Source organism: Notothenia coriiceps, unplaced genomic scaffold (genome assembly GCF_000735185.1).
Source record: "Notothenia coriiceps isolate Sejong01 unplaced genomic scaffold, NC01 NC01_scaffold00010541, whole genome shotgun sequence".
Classification (NCBI taxonomy): Eukaryota; Metazoa; Chordata; class Actinopteri; order Perciformes; family Nototheniidae; genus Notothenia; species Notothenia coriiceps.
In genome coordinates this window covers 10,637-35,431 of record NW_011343242.1, presented here as the reverse complement: position 1 = coordinate 35,431, position 24,795 = coordinate 10,637, and the positions used below count along the sequence as shown (strand labels likewise).

The following is a 24,795-nucleotide window of genomic DNA, read 5'->3' as shown; positions in this document are numbered from 1 at the left end:
AACTCATAGTTTTGCTTTATTCTGAGAAAGTGTTGCTTTATCTTTATGATACAAAACTAATCCCATAGACGCTAGCCTGGCTCATGGTTAAAAAAAACTATTAACACCTCCAACACTTACTTATTAAGATTTTAATATATTTTGTTACCCACACACTCAAACTTTGATGTAAAAAGGTCAAGTTGTGTCTTAGAGCGTGCTTTAATTCCCATGGCCAGGCCAGTGAACTCCTGGAGTCTGTCTTCATGATGCAGCAACACACTAGGTCCTTTCGCTAACTGATCTACTGCATTGATGCAGTTCAGGCTTAATTGTCTAGTGGTAAACAACTTAATGATAACGTACAGGTAACTAAAAGTAGGAGACGTAATGAACTCGATGACAACTGTGACAGCCTGATACTGAACCACATGCTCAAAGCTCAATGAAAGAGATCATTGCATACAAAGTTGTTGCCATAGAGACGGAGAGAGAAACCATTAATACACAGTCAGTTCCTGCAAGTTGGAATGCCCTTGTTGTCATTCACAAAAGTAACAGCAAATAAATTGATTAAGGCATTGTTGAATTATTACCTCACTAAATGGAAAGTAAATTAAAGAGCCACCGCAGTCTCCACATCGCTCGGGAAATGTACTTAATTTCATCATCCCTCAGTGTGGGTCCATTTAAGAATCAAATATTTTCTTATTACTCGTGGGAAGTCAAATGCATGCACACACACACACACACACACACACACACACACACACACACACACACACACACACACACACACACACACACACACACACACACACACACACACACACACACACACACACACACACCGCAGTATAATAATTTCCTTCATGCAGCAGCACGAAATTGAACTATTCATTATTGTCAAGCATGAAAACAGCATAGTGCAGTAATGGAAATCTATTAACGTCGACAGCCACTAGATGGCACCCTCTTCCCTTTCATTTCCAATTTAACTTTCCATCCCTCAGCTGGTCAGCTGACTGTGGGATGTAGACCAACCAGATACTTTTTCAAATACTGAGCTAAGATAAAGGGCACTTACTTCCCTATATGACATTCAATCGACAAAGAAACACTTCATTGATCAACAGTTATGCGTTACATCAGAAGGCTCTCCATCTGAAATATATTCACTTCAACCTTGGGGATTATGGAAATCAATGCTCACCTTCCTATGTTGCATTTTTCATATAAAACACTTTGCCTTGGAATGGACTCTTGTGGGCTTCTATCAGCAGAAACATATCAATTAACCAATCAATCAGTACCACTCAGCTAGCAGGAGGTTGTGGGCTTCTATCAGCAGGAACATATCAACTCAAACAATCAATACAGTGACCTTCAAGAAAACAAAAGATTTGCAGAATACAATCAGGCACACCGGGCAGCAAAAAGTCAAAGCAGTGAATTGCAAGTGAGATTGCTTGACATTCTCAGTGCTATAAAAAAAAAAATGCAGAAAGCCAAATGCATTTTTTGTCTTTATTTAGAATGTAAAGCATCGCTCATATTATGATAAAAAATGGACGAAAACTACAACAAACACTTTTGTAGGTGAACAGTGTTAATACAAGTCCTAAATGAAAGATAACAGGTATCAATATGTGCTATGAGAATATGTTAAGCTGTCATACAGAATAAATGTTCTCAAAGTTCTTAGTTTCAAATTTCAAAAGAGTCTAAAGTCATAAGCATGAGTTAATTCTGAATCAGGTGCTGGAACAATCTTTGAGTGAGGTATTATATCATCAGGTGCAGGATACGATGTTGTGATTGGATTCTTCAGTATTGTTGAGAAGTGTCTGTTGAGGAGAGCTGAGAGTGATGCCAATGACCATCATTTCTTTTTGCCAGCACTCTTGGCACGTTTGTTGGGCTGCTGGGCGGCAGCAGAGTCGGGGGATGTTTTTTCTAAAGCTGCCGGCTGGGCCTCCTCCAGAGCTTGTTTCGCTTCTTGTTCCATTTTAATGTTTGCCTTCTGACGGTTACTTAATGCCTCGCAAGCATCGAGGAATATCTTACAGTGCTGCCACAAGAGAGGTAAAGAGAAAGACGTTACAGGGTGATGTGAGGGAGAGGAAGCTGATAACATATCTTCCTCACTCTCTCTTACATTGATATTCACAAATGATGATTTGTTTTACAGTCTGCACCATCACTCAGTGCCCTCACTGTTCTTCACTGACCTGCATGTTCTCATATATCTCAGGGTGGTGTGTCCTCAGCTGCTTCCGGTTGAGCTGTTGCTGTTTCTGGTGCTCCAGCACATTGTCTCGGATCAACCGGTAAGTCTGGATCTTTTCTAAGCGCTCCCTCTGCTGGATCTCCTCCATTTGGGAGTCCATCAGAGCAGGAAAATCCGTTTGGCGTCTAAAGAATGTACACAAGGTGTTGATACAATGTGTATATGTATCCACTTTACTATGTTATATCACCAGCGTGTTATTATTTGATGGTTTATTTTTTGCTTTGTGAGTGCTTAAAGGACAAATATAATGTTGTTCCGAAAAATATGTTCTAGTAAATTGTGATTTAACGAATAGATATTAAACAAAATATCTCCAGCTCAAACTATACCAAACGTGGTAACACTTAACAATAAGTTACTATAATTAACATTAATTAATACATGAATAAGCATTGACACACAGTTAATGACCAGTTAATTGATTTGCCAAAATAATCATTTCAAATGTGTTATTGTCAAATATTCAACTATGGTATTCCTGTATACCTTATTTAATCGTCATCATTTTGTTGTAACCCAAATGTCAATCTAATGAAGTTCTTTGATATGATCAGTAGAGGGCGCACCATACTGCTCTGAAGGACATGTTATTGCATTAAGCTTATTATGTGTGGTATTGTTACTTCTTCATTATTAATCATAGCATATCTATGAATGAGGGACTGCTCCACATGGCTCTTAACATGTTCTCCCAATATTTGGAATGAATTATGTTGGTAACAGATGATGGTCATGACAAACTGATTTACAGTTAGAAATGTTTGTGACTTACAATTTCAAAGAGCATTAATTAATGCTTTTTACTAGCCTTCTGCATTCGTGAAGTGTAACTTAATAAAATGTACAATAAGAACATCTACAGTACATTAAAGGAACAAACACATCTGAATACTATGGAGTCTGTCTACAGATCTCGACTAATCATTATTTCTCATATGATTATATAACTTGAATTTGTGTTTGTGGATAGAGGACATTTATACAAGAAATGAGTGAAGCAGTCAACATGTGTTTGAGAAAGACAAATGGCTGGGAATCATCTGAGGCACACAGAGGGATGAATTCAAATAAAAGGTGCTAAATACGGCTGTCTACTTCCTATAGATGACCTTAATGAAGAGGGGAGGCCAGTGGAGGTGATGATGGAGTGCATTTAATTTAATGCCTGGTTCAACCTCTTTCACAGCGTGTCTTTAAATGGAATGTGTGTGTGTGCGTGTGCGTGCGTGTGCGTGTGCGTGTGCGTGTGTGTGTGTGTGTGTGTGTGTGTGTGTGTGTGTGTGTGTGCGTGTGTGTGTGTGTGTGTGTGTGTGTGTGTGTGTGCATGAGGGTGAATTAAAAATGTGCCCTGCGCTGCACCTTTGTGTGAAAGAGGTGTATTGCAGACTAATCAGACTCTGCTAATAGACTACTCCTCTGGATCTCTCTCGGCCCAGATTGCAGGCCACGCTGTCAGCAGCCGTTAGCAGCTGGACACAGAAACACACGTGCAGGCACACACATGCACACACCTGCACACCCACAGCAGGAGAGGGTGGAGAGGTGATGAGCGAGGGGGCACATCTCATTGGAGCAAGGAGCTCATTGGGGTCCTGAAATAGCTATCTAATTAACAGACCCAAATATCATCTCATTTATCATGGAGAGGAACGGACAGAGGGAGGAAGGGATGGAGGGAGGAGAGGTGGTGTGAGGGAGAGCAGCGGGAGACAGACGGGAACCGTAGAGGGAGACTCTTTGCTTCAGAATACTGACAAAAGTCAAAGGTTGACATGTCAGCCATAGACGAACAGGAAACTCTCAACGTACGTGCTTAACAAACTGTATTGATTTGAGACTTTCTTAATAATTATATTTCCATTGTAGAGTGCTACAACAAACAATGTTGCTGCAATTAAAGCTTTGTGTGACCTTAATGATTGTGGAGCTGGTGTACTGCATGCTAAAATTATGTACTGTAGATAAACTAAACCATGAAGCAGGCGGATCCAAGAAAGAAAATCTCAGAATCAATAAACATCAAAGCAACCCTCTGTTCACTTAATTTCTGTGACTACAAGTAGGATGTGTTGTATACAGTACTAAACTATTTATGGACCAATCATACCATTATAACATTCACCTCAGCCATCAAGTAAATAAACAACTATATTCCTTGAGAAATCAGTTACAGTATATTCAATTAAGAAATGCAGTTTTTTTGTTTTAAATGTTTGACTTTGTGGTTTGACATATCATACAACTGGTGTAATTTCTAAGATTGTTTTTCACGAAGAACCCCTCCATTTAGCCTATCCTTAATATCTATAAATGCCACAGTAGATAGTCTATAGATTGCCCTTTCAGGCCAGCCAGAGCGCACAATCTTGTAACACTGATGTTCACTGCACCAATAGGAGCAAAGGTCACAGGAAATCCATAGCAATGTCCTGCAGACACTGCATGAACCAAGCTGGTATGGATGCTAAAGTTTGTATGTCCACGAACATAACATGCATACTGAAAATACACAGATATTAACACGCCCTCGTTCACTCCTCTGCCAGGCCTCGCAGCTAATGCAGGCCTACAGCCTAGAAAACAGAGTTAACTACACGAGGCAGCTGGAGTGCATACAAACAACACTGCAACAGGAAAACAATAAATAGCCTTTTGGAATAATGCAGTGAGATGATGAGTCCGTCTTAGTTGTTTATGTATTATTATCCATGGCTGACCTCTATGCACACTAAATGTGTTGGTACAGGCTGGAATACTAAATATTGAGGTGTCAAAACAAGCCGCGGGGATAATTCTGAAAAGTATAGTTGTGTGGCTATAACCATGTTAACACAACATGACATCTACAATCTGCTCTAATCAGCATTCTATCTTTTATATTTATGCTGGTGGATAATATTATTAAGATTAATAATGATATTTCAAACAAATGGAAAATATTGTGTGTGGTGGGGGGGTACCTGATGAAAGGAGTGTAGTCCATGGACGGACAGAAGCATGAGGCGTTGGTCAGCTTTTTATTAGATGGATTCAGAGAGATGTCAGGACCAAATTCTGTTAAAAGAACAAGAATTAGAAATGATCACATTATTAACTTACTGAATATGACAAGTAGAGGAAACAGAAAGTGCCTAAATATATAAATATATGCACATTTGTGTGTATAAAATATGGTACCTGGCTCTCCGTTTTCTGTGTCATCTGTAGAAGTTTCATCACCTGCTTGGTGTTGGAGTTGGTTACAAAACTTGAGACGAGACTGTAATGCCTAAAATAAAACAAAACATTCCATGGGTGAAGTAGTATTATAGTAATTTACACCATTTTCTAAATCACACCTTAGATATTTCTCCAGCAGATAACATTAGAAACACACATATTGGACTGAATTAAACTGATGAGTAACTACATTGAATCACAACTGCTTGTTACCCTGGCACAGCGGCCTGCCTCAGCCATCTCCCAGGCTTTTTTAGTGGCTTTGATCCAGTCCCTCCTCTCTGTGTCCTTGGTCACCTTGATGCTCTCCGATTGGCCTGTATCACTGACCACACGCAAAGTCCAGTTGGCCTTAGTCAGATCAAGGCTCTGCACAAATATGTACACACACGGACAAAAGCATGACACACACGCTCCAGCACACAAACATCCTAGTTGAAGGTCACCGTACCACAGTACATCATGTCTCTTTCAATGAGCCACTCAGACAGTCTGGTACACAGCCGGCGACCATTACATGCACTGTTCAGCTGTTTTGTCTTCATTGTTAATAATAGATCGATTTTTGTTCATTTATGCAGGGATCATTATGTTCTCTACCTCCACCAATGTTGTGCTCCCGATGCCAAGAAAATATTCACAATGGAGATGTATCTGTCACTATTATGAAAATGTCAGTCTTTAGGGTTTGACATGTAGCGCAGGAGAGAATAAAAGGCACTTGCTATGCAGCTCAGAGATTTATCAAGCCGCTGTGTTTCAATCTCCTCAACCAAGACAATTCTACTGATTACACACCATGAGATTGTATTATGTGATAAGCATCTCCTATTCAGTGTAAAGACACGCAGGTCAGTCTAGCAGTTGTGGGATTGGATGCATGTCAGAGTTAGATGATAAGAAAATATGTAAATACTGAACTGCCTATTTAAATAGACATGTCCGGAGTGAGCTCATTATATGTGGATGGGAATATTTGAAGAGGAGTGAAGTGCGTACTCAACAGAATTGCCTCTTCAAACCCTCTTATTAAAAAGGTTAATATTACTAGTGTTGCTAATCCTGACCAAGTTTTACAGTACCACTGCAGTTTGTCTAAACAGAGGATACTTTGGGAAATACACTGTGGAAACAAATATGCAAGGATAACAAAAGCAGTGCAGGGCCTTCAGTTCGAGGGCATAACATCTACTCTATTTGAATTGGCAAGGACGTTGGTAAATGAATGGTTTTCATAGATAGCATTGTATTATAAATTCCACTTGCAATCCAAACAGCATATTTAATCCAATAAAAGCTAATGAAACGCAACAGTCCTTTGGAAATGCAATTTGGCAGAGAGCTTTTCAGACTTCTCCTTAGCTACACAGTCCGTTAAAGGATTAAACTCCATCAACTCACCTCTGCGTTTAAATTAAATATATAATCATATTTAGTTACTTTTTATATTATTTGATATATATGTGTAACTGTACATATTAGTCAATCGCCGTTGACAGTGTTGTTCGTTGATTTATGTGCAGTGGTGAAGTATTACCGTTTCTTGTCTGGAGACAGATTTAGGGCTGGTCACTGGCTTCTCCTTCCCCTTCTCCTTCTCCTTCTCCTTCTCCTTCTCCTTGCCCTTCTCCTTCTCCTTCCCCTTCTCCTTCTCCTTCTCCTTCTCTTTCTCCTTCTCCTTCTCCTTGTCACCTTTTCCTTTGCGCTGGGCTTTGGGTGTTTCAGATGTGGTGGTGGATGACTGGTTCAGGTCCTCAGGCTGGTATTCTAAATTAAGCAAACAGAGAATAGGTAAATTCACTTTTCCTATAACTATCTACAACGTCAAGAGTGTGAATACTCAGGTGATCTACACTGGCCACATGGTGTTTATAACTTGATGACGTCAATGTATTGCGGTTTAATAAATACATATTCTGCAGTTAAAAAGGGATTTTGTTAGGAATCACTTGTTTGAGTATTCTGAAACATTTGACAAGCATACAGTAGTCGTGTATACCTAAGAGCATTCAAGAGTTTTCCTTTCATACCATCATTTATGCAGAATTAACGTTTTTCTACTTACTATCTTTACAGGTTTATACCAATCTAATTAAAGTGTGAACGGCTGACAACACATAGCATTCGTGTACATTCATCTTCACACTGAACCTTAGCTATGCACATTCTTCTCAACAAAAAGCTCTCTGAAGTGGGAGTGAGCAAACAGGGCATGTGTTGTGCTGCCTCATGTGTGCTAGATGGCACTGTTGCACTTTAAAGCTAAAGTGAACACAATCCCCAGTTTAGATGAGGCATTAGCTATGAGTCTCACTCCGCTGAAATAGAGAGGCGTAATCATCCGTCATTTAGCTGACACCCTGCCACTCTGCCTCGACCGCTTTGGTGTATGCTTTTGAGTTACTAAGGGTCATGTAGAAATGCGATGTTCAGATTGGATCTTAATTTCTGTCTGTGTGTAATTTTCGGCTCACAATTTTAGGTGTACAATGATGTTTCAAAAAATATAGCACCGTTGTTTAGATACAGGAAAACGTTGTAGAGGATAAAATTAAATGTCAATGAGGTTGACAAGGGACTGAAAACCACTGCCACAGCTGCACACACATCTACTGCTGACGGCTCTAACGGTATATACTAGGGTATAAAGCAGAGATGGAGTTAGAAGTAAATGTGCATACATTAAACATGCGCAGTAGAGTATTTTGATTGCAGCTTGTTAAACAGCTTGTTAAAACGGTTTCAAAGCTTGGCGTGGCATGTAGTGCGTGTGTACCCATGTAGCATGTAGGGGAGCATGATCAAGGGCACAGCCTCACCACTGAGACAGAGTTAAACTGGGTGAAATTAATTCACTCTCCTGCTGAGATATTTCCCAGGGCACCAGGGGGCAAGAGCCAACTTCATTTGACTTCCCATTGACCCACTTCCACAAGCGTATTGGAGAACCACAGGAGGTTTGTGTGGACATTGGACTACACGTACACACATGGACAAACCCATGTGAATGTTGGAAAAAACTAACATGCTCTACGAACAGAAGGCACATGTAAATGGAACACACGGAATATCTCAGTAACAAATCATTACTGTTCATCTTGCACATGACTATTGCTGTAATGAGTATCTAAACATCTGATATTTGGCTTATAAGTTTAGGAATGCCTTCAACACGCACATACTGTATGAGCACATACAGTATGCATGCGCACAGACAGGCACACACTATCCTCAGATTTCCCAAAATGCAAACCGAATGGGTAAATACGGGATCTATCGCAGAAGCAACGGAGAGAAGAGAATGAAAATGTAACGACAGCATGCTGGCCTTTCTTTTCAAGCGATCATGCAAATTGTCACCCATGTAGCACCTCTGTCATATCAACATCCATCCATGTGGCAATGAATTCATCCCCTCAGAATTTTTAGGAAGCTTCTGCAGATTTCAAAGCCCTGATCCACTTTGTGCCGCATGATTAAAGGCAGAGAAGCAGAGTTGGTGGCAAAGGACAGGATTATTGCCTCAGCCAACGAGCAGTGGGCATGAGAAATCTCACTCTGATCTGCACAAGCAGCTGTATTCATTTGGCTTTCATTAGGCCTGTGATTAACAGGCCCCTGGCTAGCAGAAGCCAAAAACAAACAGTGTTTGCTTTGGCCCCTGACACTGCCTAATGAGTATCTACCACGTTTCACACTCAACACAAAAATAAGCTGTGCAAAAACAAGCATGAATGCCGATTTGTTATTGGGATATCTGAACTCATAATGTGTATTTAGACTCTTATTTGAATGTTCTGTTTAATTTCCTAGGGTGTATCAGTGTAGCTGACTGTTTGATGTTGGATGTTAATTGTCTTAAGTGTCTACCTGTCATTTCATTCTTCTCCAAGTCTCTGAGTTTATGGACAAAAGCCAGCTGAGATTCGTCCAAATCCCAGCTATGAAGCACCTCTGCCTGCACCACATACTTATGACTCTGTGAAATACATACAAGCACATCAGTGTAAAACCCTCACATCACAGATTAAACACAGCATTACACAAATAACCATATGCAGCATCAGACATGTGGCATACAACATCATAAACACACAGCCAAAACAAGATGGAAGCCATTTTGTTTTTTGTGAACAATGAACATACATCTGTAATCTGCACTACTGCTGATGATTAATAGAGAGATGCTGAGCATCAAAGGGAACTCAAATGTTTTAACGAGCACATGTTGTACACACTGATGTTGTTGTTTCGGCTGATGTTGTTGTTTTGGCTGTATTGAACCTAATTCACAAAGAGATTTGAATGTTATGAATTCCTATAAACACCATGGATAAATGAAGGCCACAGCACTTTTTTCCCCATCTGTTTACAAACAAATCTGACTACAGGAGCCTTCAGCATTCATTTACCTTTACTGAGCATCAATATGTCTGGTGTGAAATCCTGCGGTGCTTTAATTACTGACCCTTTGCGCTAAGTCTTGATCAATGGTCTTAGTTGTGATCAATAGCTGTTGATTATGGCCCGCTGCTGATCTAATCTATGGGATCTGACATGATCCGTCTCATTACTATTGATGTCACTCCACTGTTGGGTTCATTTGAAAGCGCTAAGTATTCTTCGTTGAAGGAGCTTCGTATTTTAAAGTATTTGTAACGTGCAAGATGTGAAACAATGTACTTCATAATAGGTTTATTGAAAAGAAAGAATCATTTTTGTAGTTTAGTGTCTGAAAATCTATTGTTTTTCTTTATGAGGTTAAACAGAAGGCATGTTAAAATGATTGGTTGTGCTGATAGAAATGACAGTTACTACATCAAAACAAATAAACCTCAGTTCACGTTTATGGACATAGTGTGTGTTTTGCCTGCCAGTGCCTATGTACACACATAAAGTACTCACTGTATACTTTGGCAATCATTAATCTAGTACAACAGGTCTGTAGATAGGGGGTCTTCAGACAATCGAGTGACTCATAAATCATGTGTAAATCACTGCTCACTGACAAGCACTGATAAGACAGACAACAAAACCGCCCCTCCAGTTTCCGTTGCTCTCCTCTCGCACATTTGTACTGAGTAAAAGATGAGTCTGTGGGTGTGATTAAGTTCATGCGTGTGCTTGTGTGCATGCTTGCAAGTCAGGCGTTATGTGTATTTGGCAGTGAAAAATTGATATCAACACAGGCAGCAAGTAAGTGGGTGAGAAAGACAGAGAGGGAAAGTGAGATGCAAGCTTGTGTGCGAGTGAGATTAGTAGAGTGTTTGAGCAACAGCAGATACCACGCAGGCAGTTGTCAGTGATACCATAGTCTCTGTGGAAGGCTGGTCAGACGAGGAGGCTGAATTCCCAGCTGTTGTGTCCTCCTCATCTCTCTGCTGGAGGGTGTCTGTAGCTGAAAGAGAGATATTAAACCAAGCCCTTTTCTGAGAGAAGACAAATTAGCCAGTAATCTGTCCTTTTGTTACTGACGGGAGCATCAAGTGAAAAGTAAAGTGGGTTTTGTAGAGGTCTTGTGTCTGTTCTGTCAACCTGCACTTTACTGTGTATCAGGCTAGCATAAACAAAAGGCCAGTTTAATATGACTTTAAAGGGTCAGTTTTTAAAAACTAAAACATATTTTCTCTTGGCTGGATTTACCAATGTTTGCCTCCATCCCAATACAGTAGAATTGATTTGAAATGGTGCAATAACAACTTTTTGAACAATTTAAATGGAGTGTCTGGTAGCCGAGTGGTAAGACTCCAATGATAAACTCAATGACTGCGTGGTTTAATTCTGAACAGAGATCTTTGTTGCATGTCATACTCCTTTCTCTCTCTGTATTGGAAAACCACAGGAGGTGTATCTAATGTGTTTCCAATACATTAACACTGATAAACTGATTTAGCATTTTGCCTTTGAACAGGCTTCTTTCTAATGCCATGATTGACCCACATGTTGTGATTTAGCTACAACTGAAAAAGGTGATCCAACCAATCACATTATATTATTCCTGATGACTTTGTTCCTAGAGGTACATTTGAAAGACATCAAATTCAACCAATATATAAATTCTTCTATTTTGCATGAAGCTTTTTTTTGAAAATATTTGAAACCACTTGTATCACTCTCGTTATCCAGCACCTGATCTTAATTTAGGAAGCTACCGTACATGTAACTCTGTAATACCCAAGATAGGGCACTTTGACAAATCTTCTGTCATGATCCAGAATGATTTTATTTTATAACTTATATGACTAAACCTTACCTTTGTTAGCCAGGAAGCAGAACACAGGGATTACCACATGACCCTTCCCAGTGTTGCTAGCCATCTCATTCTCCTGGTCCAGGATGGACAGTCGGATCAATACATCTGGCTTGGAAGTCTGAAACTGAACAGTCCCTACAACGTCTGCTGTCACCTCCACAAAGTAACTGTTAAACAAAGTTTCAAATGATTGTGGGTACCATCCGTCTTTCAGGGTAACCTTAATGTTGTTTTGTGCAAACAACCTTTTTTTCACACATTATTTTTAATATTTATGATTCATATGTTGTAGTGTGCGTACAAATCAGTAATAGCACTGTTTTGTTGATCCAAGTCAAGTGGATTTCAATTGACAAGTTTAAATGTATAATTCCTATTATAAATATGATAATTAAATATATCGTTTTTAATTCTCTTACCGACATATGAGGTTCTTCTCATCGGGAATGTAATAATCCCTCAACTCCTTCACCGAGAATGTGTTGAGTGGATTCTCACGAGACAGTTTTGGCAGGAGTTCCCGTGAGCCAATCAAGCGCATCCTCCACTTTGCACCAACAGGGGGGCATTCAGGCGTGACAGCCTCTGCTACAAAGGTATAACCAAGCTGCAAGAGATTTACAGAGATGAAATCAAAACATTTGTTTTTTCAGAGGGGTGTGTGTGTGTGTGTGTGTGTGTGTGTGTGTGTGTGTGTGTGTGTGTGTGTGTGTGTGTGTGTGTGTGTGTGTGTGTGTGTGTGTGTGTGTGTGTGTGTGTGTGTTGGACAGATGTAAAAAGGGAAAAGCACAACTGGTACCGTTTTCTCTTTTAGGCAGTGTTTCACATCTTAAACAAATAGAGATCCTGCCAACATTAAGTCACCAGACAGCCATAAATGGTGGCAAGACAGTCAGAAAATATGACCCAAGTTTTTTTATTAAGTCAGGCAGGAAGCATAACTAAAGTGAATCAATGTATCTTGGTAATAGGAAAAACTGGAAAAATATGCAAATATTCCACACACAAGAAAATATAAAGTACATTTGAAGTTAATTTGGTTTTGAAGTGCAAGTATGTACAGTATAGCATCCACAGACCTTGTTGGGTTGATAGACATGTTCTGCTACATTGCTGAAGAGCGTGTCCAGCTCCTCTCCTGTGTCATTATTTATGATGTGCAGCAGACAGTTGGGGATTGGGGAGTAGATCTTTGGTACCAGCAGCATCTTTTTAGAAACCAGGAAGACCTCTCTGCAGAAACAACAGGTAATACGGTCTGACCAGTGATCTTTTTCAATCGTTTCTGTTGATATTCTAAAATGGGATGTCATAGAAATATCTACATTTTCCCAACATTAATTGTTCGTTCAGGAATAAAAATCTGAGTTCATTGCGTGAAGGCAACATATTGGCAATTGTTGAAAATGGGATGCTTTTCAAGTTCGGTCACTGTCTGTCAGTGACAAGCCTAACAAGCGTTAAGTTACAATGTTCTCTAACCTAAAGACCAAGACCCAGGAATTGGCTGTGTCTTGGAGAGGGACAGAGTAATCAGCGAAGGAGACTCTGGTCCATTCATCCTGCTGACAGGGGTAGAGCTCTGCTTTACTCTCAGAGCGGTCAATGATATACCTGCGCAGAAAACACAGAAGAGCAGAGCACTTTCAGCATATTTATTTTCAATGATCTTTACATTTTAAATGTTAAATAAACACGTGAAAAGATCATGGGAAATGTTTATCTGTTGAAAATATTTACACAAACGTATTTGAATAAACATAACTCCATTGTATCTGATTATGAGTGAAATCCAGTCAAATAAAAATACATTGACGTAAATGCACTTCTCCTCTCAGCGTGATCTTTGGCTCTGGATGTCAGTTAAGAAAAGCACATGCTCAAAGGCACACCATCAACCCCCACTCCACCCTTCACACACGCACAGGCACACGCACACACGCTGACCAAGCTTTTCAATGCCTATGCACACACATACTTCCCCAGGCAGCGGGTCATTCGGCAGACGCTGCTAGCCGATTGGAACGAGGAGAGGATAAACAGCAGATGGTACCACTGGGAAAAGATGGAACACAATGTGGAAAATGCTCCCTGCCTGGCCGCCACGGGCCGCCACAACCAGGAGAGGGAGCAGATTCTGGGCATGCGGTGCAACAGGGGGATAGCATGCCATACAACGAACACAACATTGGCACAGGACTGCAGTGGGAGCGCATGTATTCTCTCAAATAATAATAATAATAGTATTCTCTCAAATAATGAGATTTGTGTGATGAATACCTGCTAGGCTAATAGGGAAGAGGTCTTTGTCTTTGTGTATGCAGTTCATACATTGTGTGCACATTATTTGTTGTCATTCAGAGTCATTGTGGTTACGCATTTATTTACCGTAGCAAGAGGGCAGCATGCTTTTCTGCATCTGATTCTACCTTCGGCCAGATGTCTGAAAGGATCTTAGATGCACTGAGGTTTTCCTTCCTGCCTGAATTACATCAACACACACACAAACACATTACACACACACATAGAAAAGTAGCCACCATTAAGGATTTAAGATAATCCATGTTGCTGTCTAACACGTGAACCAAAAGAATGAAGCTGACCTAGTTCAGGGAATCAGACTTTTCAAAATGCGTTTTTGTCTCATTCAGTGAGAGGAGGAGATTATTCACACCTTGACATTAACTGTCACACTCATCTCAGCCGACAGTTACCCACTCTGACAGAAGAGAACATTAGATAAAAGATGCAGTACCGTGTTCATGAAGATGTGTGTGTCAGTAAGTGTTTGTCTGTGCATATGAGTGAGAGAAACGCTCTGAAGAGACAGCTGCATGACACAAGTTAGGTGTCCTCACATCCTCCCTCCAGCTCAGCACTTGCTTTTCAAATGCCCCCTTTTCCAAATTGATACAGCCATTATAGCAGGCCGTGTCTGGCTATTGAGAGACGAAGACCTCCTATCATCTTTAGAATCACAGACAGGCAGAGAGACGGAGAGAAAATTAGGCAGCAGGAAAGAGATGAAGGAACAGTTGAAAAGAGGAGGGAGGAAAAAAAGTGAGAAGTACAAACATATGTGGTATAAACAAATGTGCTGCATCATAAGAACAAATAAAAGGCAAAATTGTACTTAAAATATGATCGGTGTTTTGACATTACTGTAAGTGTTAACTCTGATAGCTGCACTTTGTGCTTTGTCAAGTGTGTGTGTGTGTGTGTGTGTGTGTGTGTGTGTGTGTGTGTGTGTGTGTGTGTGTGTGTGTGTGTGTGTTGCTGGCAGATGGGGTCTGCAGTATAATGACGTGGATGTTTTTATGTTTGCTATGATCCAAGCAAATGTTCAAGCCATAAAAAGAATGGACAAATCACATTAACGCAAATGATCAGCTCTATTTTATGCAAATACTGCATACATGAGGCTGTGTATATTCCAATGGCTGCAAGTTAGTGTCAAGTGTTGCATCTGGAGAAGACAGTTAGTGTCAGGTCTTGGTAAAAGCTACAGAATGTCTGAGCAATGAAAAGCTGCAAACAGTAGTGCACCTTCACAGTGAGATAATTACCACCAATTTTAGAGATGATAAGGTAATTAAAAATGATTAAACGGAAGTAGGTAACAAAATGGAAATAGGCTGCAAAAGGCAAAAAAGCTTAATTTGCAGTGAAATAGTACACAAACATTATTCCAAGCAACATTATTGAATACATGTATTGATAAAAGCTACTCAGTTCTGTCTCTTATTAAAATGTGCATTCTTTCCAACAAGCTGTCCAGTCTTTCCAAGTCCATCTTTCACTTGCTGTCATTATTGAGAGGTATGGTTATTGATGTAGGAATGTTGTCTTTACGCATGTGCACATTTCCCAGATATGTGTGTATTTCCCCTCTGTGGCTACCCCTCATCTGTCAGGGTGTATTAGTAAGATTGGTAGTCTCATCAATACATACAGTATGTGTGCCTCTGCTCAGAGACTCGATATAAGCCACTGGGCTAAATCAAACAGTGAATGATGTGTCATGTGTGTTCTCAGATATAAATAATAATCGACATGTTTTTATTTATTTTTCCCTTTTTTGGTTCCTTTAGCTGTCGCAAATGCTGTAGATGTGTTTGCTTTTCAAACATAGAGAATTGAGGAAATAAGCTGAATTCAAGACCACCCAATCAATATTTGGTGAGTATTTTGGACTTCCTGTAAGACTAAAAGATAGGATTCAAAGCTGACCATGCTACTTGAATTATTACATTCTCTATGTGTGAATGAGAGTGTTCACCTGGTTTTGAGGTGTTTATTATTTCTCGAACCAAATGTCCTTTAAACCCAGCCTGAAGAATTGTGAAGGAAATAATGTAGAAACCATAGTAATCATATCTAATTAAATTGATTTAAATCAGTGTAATGTAGTTTTGAGTATATACTTATACTAACGCATGCAGATGTACAATACACAGAAACAAACAAATGGCACTTACTTGTATCAGAGTGTTCTTTGGGGTCCATTGCCAAAGGTGAAGGGTCAGCTGTGAGAGCTAGTACAGCAAAGCGCTCTTCTGATGTCAGCTTCCTGCCCAGAGCCTCACACAGCATGCTGTACACTGCAAAGTTAAACACCTACACACACAGTGATAGTGCAGGAGGGTGTTATCAATTGGGTGTCTACATGTGAGGATGCTTATTTTCCGGCTGCTTAGATTTTTGTAATTACATCCTCATGAGTAGTCGGCTGTGAAGTTGGCTTAAGGAGTTAATATTCATTTATGAATCTTCCAGACAAGCCCCCTTGTTGCTCAAGTAGGTGGGAGGTTAGTCTGCACATCATTTACCTTTTTCAATAGCCATATAGGTAAGTGTGTATATACACTGTGTCTGTCCAGTAATCAAAACCTACAGACATTGATAAGTATGAACTTTCAAGCTAGGAAAACTATAAAGCAATTTGATATCTAAAAAAAAAAGTAAGATTACAAAACATCTGTTTTACTATTTTAATATGAAATACTACTAACAGCCTTGTAACAGCCTTCTACAAAAATGTAACCTTGTAACCATCGGTATTAGCTTAGCACATTGTTAGCTTCTGGCCAGGACTGATCATTTTGAAATGGCAATTTCAGTCTTTAAACTACAATATCTGTTCCATTACCAAGCTAAACTATGTTAAGCAGGGTGAGGTATCCACTCAACGTACACAGGAACTGTATGCCATCATAGGCTAACAAGCTACCTCTTGGTGTTCCCCTTTCGCCAGGCTGGTGTTGATGTTCTGCGGACAGTGAGTCTCTTCCAGGTTTCTTCTGGCTGCTGGCTGATCCTGCTCATCGCTAAAGGAAGACACCACTCTGGAGAGGGCCTTAAAGATGGAGGAGGCCTGCTCTATGAAACGAGCACTTTCCTGTTTTGAACAGGAAAACACATATCCAGATATAAATATAAAAAAAGATTATTATGAATCAAGGATTAATAGAGGATTGTGCAGCCTCGGCAGAGGTATTCATGCTCCGAGTGCTGTCTAGTTCATTTGTTGGGCAAACACTGCATATCTTAGTCAAAACGTCCCCCTGTTAGAGCTTTAGTGAGTGAGGAAATTACTTTGAGAATGAGAAGTAAATTAAAGAAATATTCCTATAATAATAATAATAATAATGCATTTTATTTATATAGCGCTTTTCACAACTCAAAGACGCTTTACAGTATGAGGGAGGGTAGACAAACAAGGACAGGCAAACAAGTAAATATATATAGTAAATATATCGCCCCTCATGCTATCTTGTGGCATGATGTAGGTTTAAAGCTATCCACATCTCGATTCGTCTGTTTAAGAGGATGTATAAAAAAGCAGCAAACAAGTATAAATGTCATGTAGCTGTTAAAATGCATCCACAGATAAAGAAAACAAATATAAATGAATATTCCTTGTTCAGAAAACAAGGTACAATTACCTTTCAAATCCACAAATACTCGTGTGTTTTGAAAGTCATCTGATTGTCAACTGATAACTAAAGCCCTCGTTACCTTGGTGAGGTTTGACATGATGGTTTCTTCATCCCCAAAGATGAAAGGTGTCTTGCTGTACAGGTGAACGTGGTAACCCAGCGCTGCCTTTGTGTGGAAGGACAACACATGGCGCCTATAAGGGAGAGAAAGCATTCTAAGTATTTTCAAAACAACAACATAAATCCTGGGGTTCGGCACACTATAAATTCCTCTAAAACAGCGGGCACTCATCTGTTTCACCAGCGACCCTTTAAAGAGAGGTGAAGTCTTTTCATGAAGACTTTTCACTGGCCGCATGCTTTGCTATAAGGTCAATAAAAGAGTGATGTTGCCTTCTTAGATCATTTCACAATAACTGTTCTAATAAATAATCTCTCAACCTCTCAGATTTGTCTCCTTTGCACCTCCTTGCAATTCCTGGTTGGGCTCTTGACAATTTGTTCTCCCTTCTCAATTGGTAAGTACAGAAATGTCAAAAATGTTAGGCTACTTAAATGAGGAAACTTATAGTAATCAGTACATAGAGAAACCAACCACTCAGTGACTACACCGTTTTTGGTAATTGTAACTGTACTATCATGGACAAAATGTGTTAAATAAGTGTGAATAAAATCCCTCCCTAGACTTAAGAGTAGTGCTATGTTAGTTCAAGTAATACCGAATGGGTCAAACGGTCGGAAGTGCAGTAGCCTAATGTCTAATGTGCCAAGTGCCAAGTTGAGTTCACAGGGCCTTGTCAGCCATGAGAGAGTGGAACCCAACTTCCATGGCCCCATTAGCTTTACATAATTCAGCCATCACATCCTAAATAAATGGATGAGCACTGAGGCAGAGCTGGGCTGGTGCTGTAGAAGCAGAGAAATGAGCTGTAGAAAAATATACAGAGAGAAAGAGAAGCGGATAGGAGGAAGGGTAAAAAAGGTGAGGTGTAGGGGAGAGAATACAGGAAGAAGAGAGAAGTGGAGTGGAAAGGGGAAAAATGGGAGTTGTACGAAAGAAGAGGACAAAAACCTATTTTTAAATGAATGGACACACAGGACAGTGATGAATGTTCAAAAATGTGAAATAAGAAAGCAAAACACAACATATTGGCAAAATAGTATACCACATACAGTACAGTTAACATGGGCTAAAAGTGACATGCAAGAACTAAAATAGTGGACATGTTTTTAAAGATGATTGCTACAGAAAAGCTTGGATGTCAGCTATTCTCTCTTGGAGTGAGTGTGCCATGGGGTATTTGGACATAATAAGTTGAGTGCGGTGTGTGATAATGGCTCAGTGGTAATTGCACTGCTGCATACCTGCATCTGACCCCAGAAACTAGGCCCTCTGCTTCTAGGCCAAGTAGCACCCATTAATAGAGAGTAGGACAGATGCTTTTTACTGCTTTTCAGAGCATCGAAAGTAGGCAGAAATCCTCTGCTCAATTTATGATTGCTTTAAGTAGATCTCTGCATAGCGGTGTGAAAAAGATCACAAGAAGAGTGAAAAGCTTCCTAAAAAAAACGAATCAAAAACTCTCAAGGGTGCTGTTCAAAATATGCTTACAGGTTCCCATGATGACAATTAAAGCTCTAACCTTGGCATCATTATTGCAATGCAGAGGAGCGCTTAGGGTCATTTGTCGTTATGGGTTGAAAGCTTGAAGTTGGAAAAAATAAATGTGAAGAATTGTGAGAAAGGATACCATTTTGTAGAGATAAGTGTGTGAAATGTAAAAGAAGACATGAGTTATTAGCCATCAAGGTTGATAGATTAGACTGGTCACAGTGTAAAACATTTGCCTATATGTATGAATATTTCATGAGCATTGCATGGTTATCAAAATGTTCCACAAGCAGAGAGAAGAATCAAAGTACCCCCATATCAAATATTGTACGTATGAAATGGGATACTAAACCATTACCTCCTGTGGGAGTACTTTGGTATTAGGTAGTGGGGATCCTCATAAAAATGGTTGAGCATGCAGTCTATAGAATAGATTTGTGAATGTATCTAAGCCTTTAATTTTGATCAATACAACACACAGTTGTCAGTATTCATTAAGGCTGTCCTACCCCGGGGGTAAGTTAAGCACGGCTGCTTTTGAGGTGGTGGTCTTGATGGTGAGAATTGGCAGCTCAGACTGCAGGCTTTTCCAGGAGTAGTTCTGGGCGGTGAGAACAGCAGACGTACATACTGATGCTTCCTTTTCTATGAAGTGTTGGAGAGCAAAGACAGAAAATGTGCATAGTGACAAAGCACATTGAACTATCATGTAGGCTATACATTCATTAGATAAATGTTTTTCTACTGTTTTTAGGAACATTATAAACCTATACAGTATATCCCACACACTTAAGTGATAGTTTAGGACTTATGCAAGTGCTTAGATATAGAATTATAACTGCCTTACATTACTTGCATCAGAAAATCTTTTTGTGTGCAGAAAATGTGTGTGCGTGTTCATAATCCTTACTCTCCTCAGCTGTATCTGCCCAGAGAAGCAGAGCAGAGAAGCTGATGTGGATCTGGGGATGCTGCACGCTGTCCACACACAGGTAGTGTGTGCCTTTTACCTCTGGACTCTGGGGAGGGGAAGACACCCACACACACACATAAGCAAACACGCACGCAAGCGCACGTACGCCACATGCACTGAAACAGACAAAGGCAGTCAAGGAAAAAGACAAGCAAAAGACAGAAAGAGCAGAAAGCCATAGGGAGGGGTGATGATAAACTGATAGAAGAGTCAGAGTGGCTTGAAGAAGATACAGGGGGAAGGGAGAAGAAGAGGTGGGTGAAGTAAATAGGAAGAGATGAGTGAGTGAAAGAAGCATTTGAGGTAGCACCTAAAAGATAGAGGCTAAGACGGTGAATTTAGTCATGGAAGAAAAAGCAGCTGTGAGAGAGACAGTGAGAAAGACAAAGCAGGAGACAAAAGAGGGAGGGAAAAAAGACAGATAGGGAACAAGAAAAGAGGGAGAGAACGCATACATGTTCAGAGTGACAAGCAGACTCAGTGCTCACACAGGCGTATAAAAACACAGACATTTAAGACACACACACACACTTGCATACGTTCACTCATATACAAGTGCACAGGTGTGTTTATGTAATGTATGTTACTTTAAGAACTAAATAGATTCCTTAATTGCATTTTTTGAATTGGAAATATTGGGTTTACAAAAACACTATTAAATCAAAGTTTACTAACTAGCTGATAACCAGATGCCAATAATGTGACAACAGTTCCACACATGACAACTGAGCCATCTCCATGAGAACTAAGCAAACATTTGTGGGTACTTGAATCATATTGTAGATGGCAAAATGTGTGCTTATGTGCAATAGGTGCATGTGTGTGTGTTCATGTGTGTTTGCATGTGTGTACTTCAGGGCTTGCCACAGTAGATATCAAAGGAATGGATCCAGTGATGTTAGTAGCTGACCCAGTAGAGTTGGTGCCTGTTGCAGTTTTGGGCAGGACGGTGCTCTGTGAAAACAAACAGCTATATTAATGACGACAAATACAAAACTGACAGCGAGAACCAGCAGTAAATTGTAAAGATGCACAAAGTAGTCACTAGACTGTTCTGTGATGATGTAAACTATACCTTAAAATTAGATATGTGGATCTGATGTGGGAAGCATTGTGGTGTATGGAAAACCAAGAGGGTCCTGGAAGAAATGTATAAATGAATGCCAGTTATTTATGAGCTTAGTAAATAAAAAACAATTCGAAACATTATCACGTGTTCATTTGTTTCTCTATTGGTGCAGTCTGTTTGCAGTAAATATTTGTGTCTGTGTCTCACTGAAAGCATTTGGCAAAGTCATCCAGGTCCACCCAGGTCTCCTGCAGGATGGGATTGACGGGAGTCGTGGGGTCCGCAGTTAAACGATCCCCCAATGCAGTTTTGGGTCGATCTGGAGGGGAGATTCATTTGTGATTGTGAGTGTTAATGATAAAAACATTTTTGTTTAGTTAGACATCTGCTGTAAGGTAGCAAATGTATTTTTAAAATGTATTTATATTTATACATGTATTCAGTATAACTCATTATATCCTGCAGTATGTAAATAAATTAAAAAAACATGTCCTCATAAAGCTGAGTAGAATGTCAGTTTTACTGTTGTGAGTCATGCTTACCAGATAGACACTGAATTGCCTGTGAAATCTCCTTTATAAAAATGCTGCAAGTAGCAAAATGCATTTCCTCTTGTGACTCATATTAAGTTATCCGGGACTCAAATCATTATCTTAAACACAGCGAGTCGAATTGGCCAAACTCCCACATAATGGCATAGTTTAAGCACACATGCACATCCATACTCCCACTCACTGGCTCCCACAATCTCAATGCATGCAGAGCAAAGTCATAGACGTGCACACAGTCACACACACTCCACCCATAAAACACACACACCCGCACACACAGACACCGTTGCTCTGCCCCCAGGCTCTTCTCGAAGCGAAATGTCTGATCAGAAAGCTGAGGCGTCAGGGGCCAGTCTCTCTGCTGCTGAGCTATGTGGTATGCTAGCTCAAACTGCAGGTGTTACTAAGCAACTAAACGGGGGCAGAGAGAAGGCAGGGAATTGGCTAGTTGTCATAAGGCATCATTTCACAGTCCCATCTTCTTCAAAGTGACTTGGCCAACTGATGGAAGCATGGATAGAAAGATGGAGGGAGTGGAGGCGAGATATGAAATATTTCAAATCCCATGAATTGGACTACTCTACAAAGATGCTGTTTAATGCAACTCATAATGAAGATATTGCCTACATTCATTATAAAGAATAAAACAATATCAATGACCATCTACCCAATCTGGCATCATAATATTTGACCTTGGGAATGCGATCTTGTGTACTGATACAGTGTGGATTACTTTCAACATGAATGTTGGGACCAGCAGTGCAAAGCAGCCGTTTTTACCATTGGATATGTCATTGTTGTCCTTCTGCCTGTCCTCTGCAGTAACCTAAAGGGACAGAGAGAGAGAGAGAGAGAGAGAGAGAGGGAGAGAGAGAGAGGGAGAGGGATGAACAGGGAGTTGCTGATGGAGTAACACTGCCAGAGAAACGCATCCGCCCTCTAGTGATTCCATGCCAGCTGTGGTGTTGAGCCACTCTCGCCGTACACCACAGGACACGAGACCCGGTTTAATGTGACAAGAACTGCATCCCTCCTGCTAAAAACACCACCAGGAAAAACCAGCTCTAATATAATTCCACTGTCGGATGAAGAGTTATTATGTTGTTGAGCATGTTACTTCTCTTAGAGGGGAATTACTCAACAGCTGTGATTTCATGCTTGTCTGCCCAACAGAATAAAGAAAAATAGCTAATAAGTCATCGTCAAATCCTTCAGATACTACATTGTTCTGTCTGCGCCATGCGAGAGATGATGTTGCCAGGAAAGAGGCTTCACTGCTGCTTTAAAAACACAAGATAAATTCAAGTGCAAGAAGTGCTACACCTGTATCGACTAAACAAACTTTCCTCAAGGCCCCTATATTTGAAGTTCTTGTCTTAAACAAAGCTCCTTTGAGGAGGATCCCTGGTGAATGTCCAGTAGTTTACTCTGCTCTGAATAGGATTTATGTTTTTGTGTCGTGTAACTTTGCAGCAACCCCCACCAAGACTGTCTGATGAGTCACAGTGAGTGTGTGTCTCTGTGTGTGAGTCACAACTTATTTGATTAGGTGCCCAGAGGCCCAGACAGACGGAAAGAGGCATGGTGATAGGGAGGCACACTTGACCTTCCCTCAACCACTAGCAACATTTTCACTGAAAATAAAAACAAATAAAGATCAGTTGATATAGGAGTGTGTACAACTTTGAGTCAAGCTCCAAGGCATGGGATGAGCTGTCCACCCACAGCATGATATGTATTAGATCCCTTAGCTGAGAACAGTAAGGGGACAATGAGACACACAATGCTCGTCGGATTTGAATATGTTGCCATAAAGCGATAAAGCTATATTTATTGTGATTAGATCACAGTTTTGGTCGATTGGTGGAACAAGGCTCATTTCTATAATCCCACACTTTATGGGGTTTTAGTTTGGACAGCCAGACTAGAGCTAAGTATTTGCTCTCCAAAAGGTTATCTACACCTGAGGTGTAGCCCATTTCCTACATGAATAATATCAAATAAAATCAAGTAAAAGATATATTTTGGGCTATTCACAGCTCGCAGGCAGAAGGATTTCCATTGATCTCAGAGCCCAGACGTATCTTAGCTAAAGAAGTATTGAAATGTACTTATCTGGCACAAGTAAACTTAAAGTGGACCTATCATGCTATATTTGAAAAATATATTGTAGGGCCATACCTATATAAAACATGTCTGTGAAGTTTTTTTTTCAAAATACCAAACAGATCACCCTTGTAGCAATGGCTCTTACTGCTCAAACCCCTCTTTTGCAGCCCTATAGAGAAACGCAGATTTTGGGTCCTTAGCTTGAAAAAAATAAATAAGAGGAGGCGGAGCTAATGCCTGATCAGAATTCTACCGGAGATAAAGTAAAATTTGGTTGTGATAAAACGCCATCCTGTTTAAACCACGTCAAGGATTATTTCTGAAACAGTATGGAGCTCAAATGCTTTTTCTCTTCCGGGTTTATCACAAGATGAGTTCCTTTTTTTATTTCCTGCTTTTTAAAACACATGTGCTCTACTACAGTACAGGTTAGCTCTGAGTGTTAGCGAGGCTTGCTAATGTAAACAAAGACGAGATTCGGATGGAAATCTGTATCCGCTCGTTGTACACCCGTTTTTTAAAAGATTTGGGTACCGAGGAAAAGAGAGAGGGTTTTATTTTCTGACGCTGCGTGAGTTCCCCGACGCACCGGGGACACATATTTATGTATAAAAGACATCACAAAGTGCATTTTGCATGATAGGTNTTAAAAGATTTGGGTACGGAGAAAAAGAGAGAGGGCAGGGGGACACATATTTGTTTATAAAAGACATCACAAAGTGCATTTTGCATGATAGGTCCCCTTTAAATGTTGTTATTTTTAAGTGGAGAGACATGATTTTCTGTGAAAGAAATAGG

At 40.1% G+C, this 24,795-nt stretch overlaps 1 protein-coding gene across 1 annotated transcript in view; it reads right to left on the bottom strand.

The window, feature by feature from the left end:
• Positions 1-1,492: 1,492 nt before the first annotated feature.
• Positions 1,493-24,795, bottom strand: part of adgb (androglobin) — a 31,809-nt gene continuing 8,506 nt past the window's right edge. Inside the window, exons 6-27 of the mRNA XM_010771767.1 lie at positions 22,669-22,714; positions 21,545-21,656; positions 21,344-21,407; positions 21,121-21,222; positions 20,206-20,314; positions 19,805-19,940; positions 17,763-17,877; positions 16,975-17,142; positions 16,223-16,361; positions 14,133-14,226; positions 13,227-13,358; positions 12,824-12,977; positions 12,164-12,351; positions 11,745-11,911; positions 10,801-10,889; positions 9,362-9,470; positions 7,029-7,258; positions 5,705-5,860; positions 5,450-5,540; positions 5,233-5,326; positions 2,211-2,394; positions 1,493-2,050 (exon numbers count right to left, since the gene is read on the bottom strand). Coding sequence (XP_010770069.1) covers positions 1,862-2,050; positions 2,211-2,394; positions 5,233-5,326; positions 5,450-5,540; positions 5,705-5,860; positions 7,029-7,258; positions 9,362-9,470; positions 10,801-10,889; positions 11,745-11,911; positions 12,164-12,351; positions 12,824-12,977; positions 13,227-13,358; positions 14,133-14,226; positions 16,223-16,361; positions 16,975-17,142; positions 17,763-17,877; positions 19,805-19,940; positions 20,206-20,314; positions 21,121-21,222; positions 21,344-21,407; positions 21,545-21,656; positions 22,669-22,714 — 2,868 coding nt within the window. The 3' untranslated portion in view covers positions 1,493-1,861. The remainder of the gene's footprint in view (positions 2,051-2,210; positions 2,395-5,232; positions 5,327-5,449; positions 5,541-5,704; positions 5,861-7,028; positions 7,259-9,361; positions 9,471-10,800; positions 10,890-11,744; positions 11,912-12,163; positions 12,352-12,823; positions 12,978-13,226; positions 13,359-14,132; positions 14,227-16,222; positions 16,362-16,974; positions 17,143-17,762; positions 17,878-19,804; positions 19,941-20,205; positions 20,315-21,120; positions 21,223-21,343; positions 21,408-21,544; positions 21,657-22,668; positions 22,715-24,795) is intronic.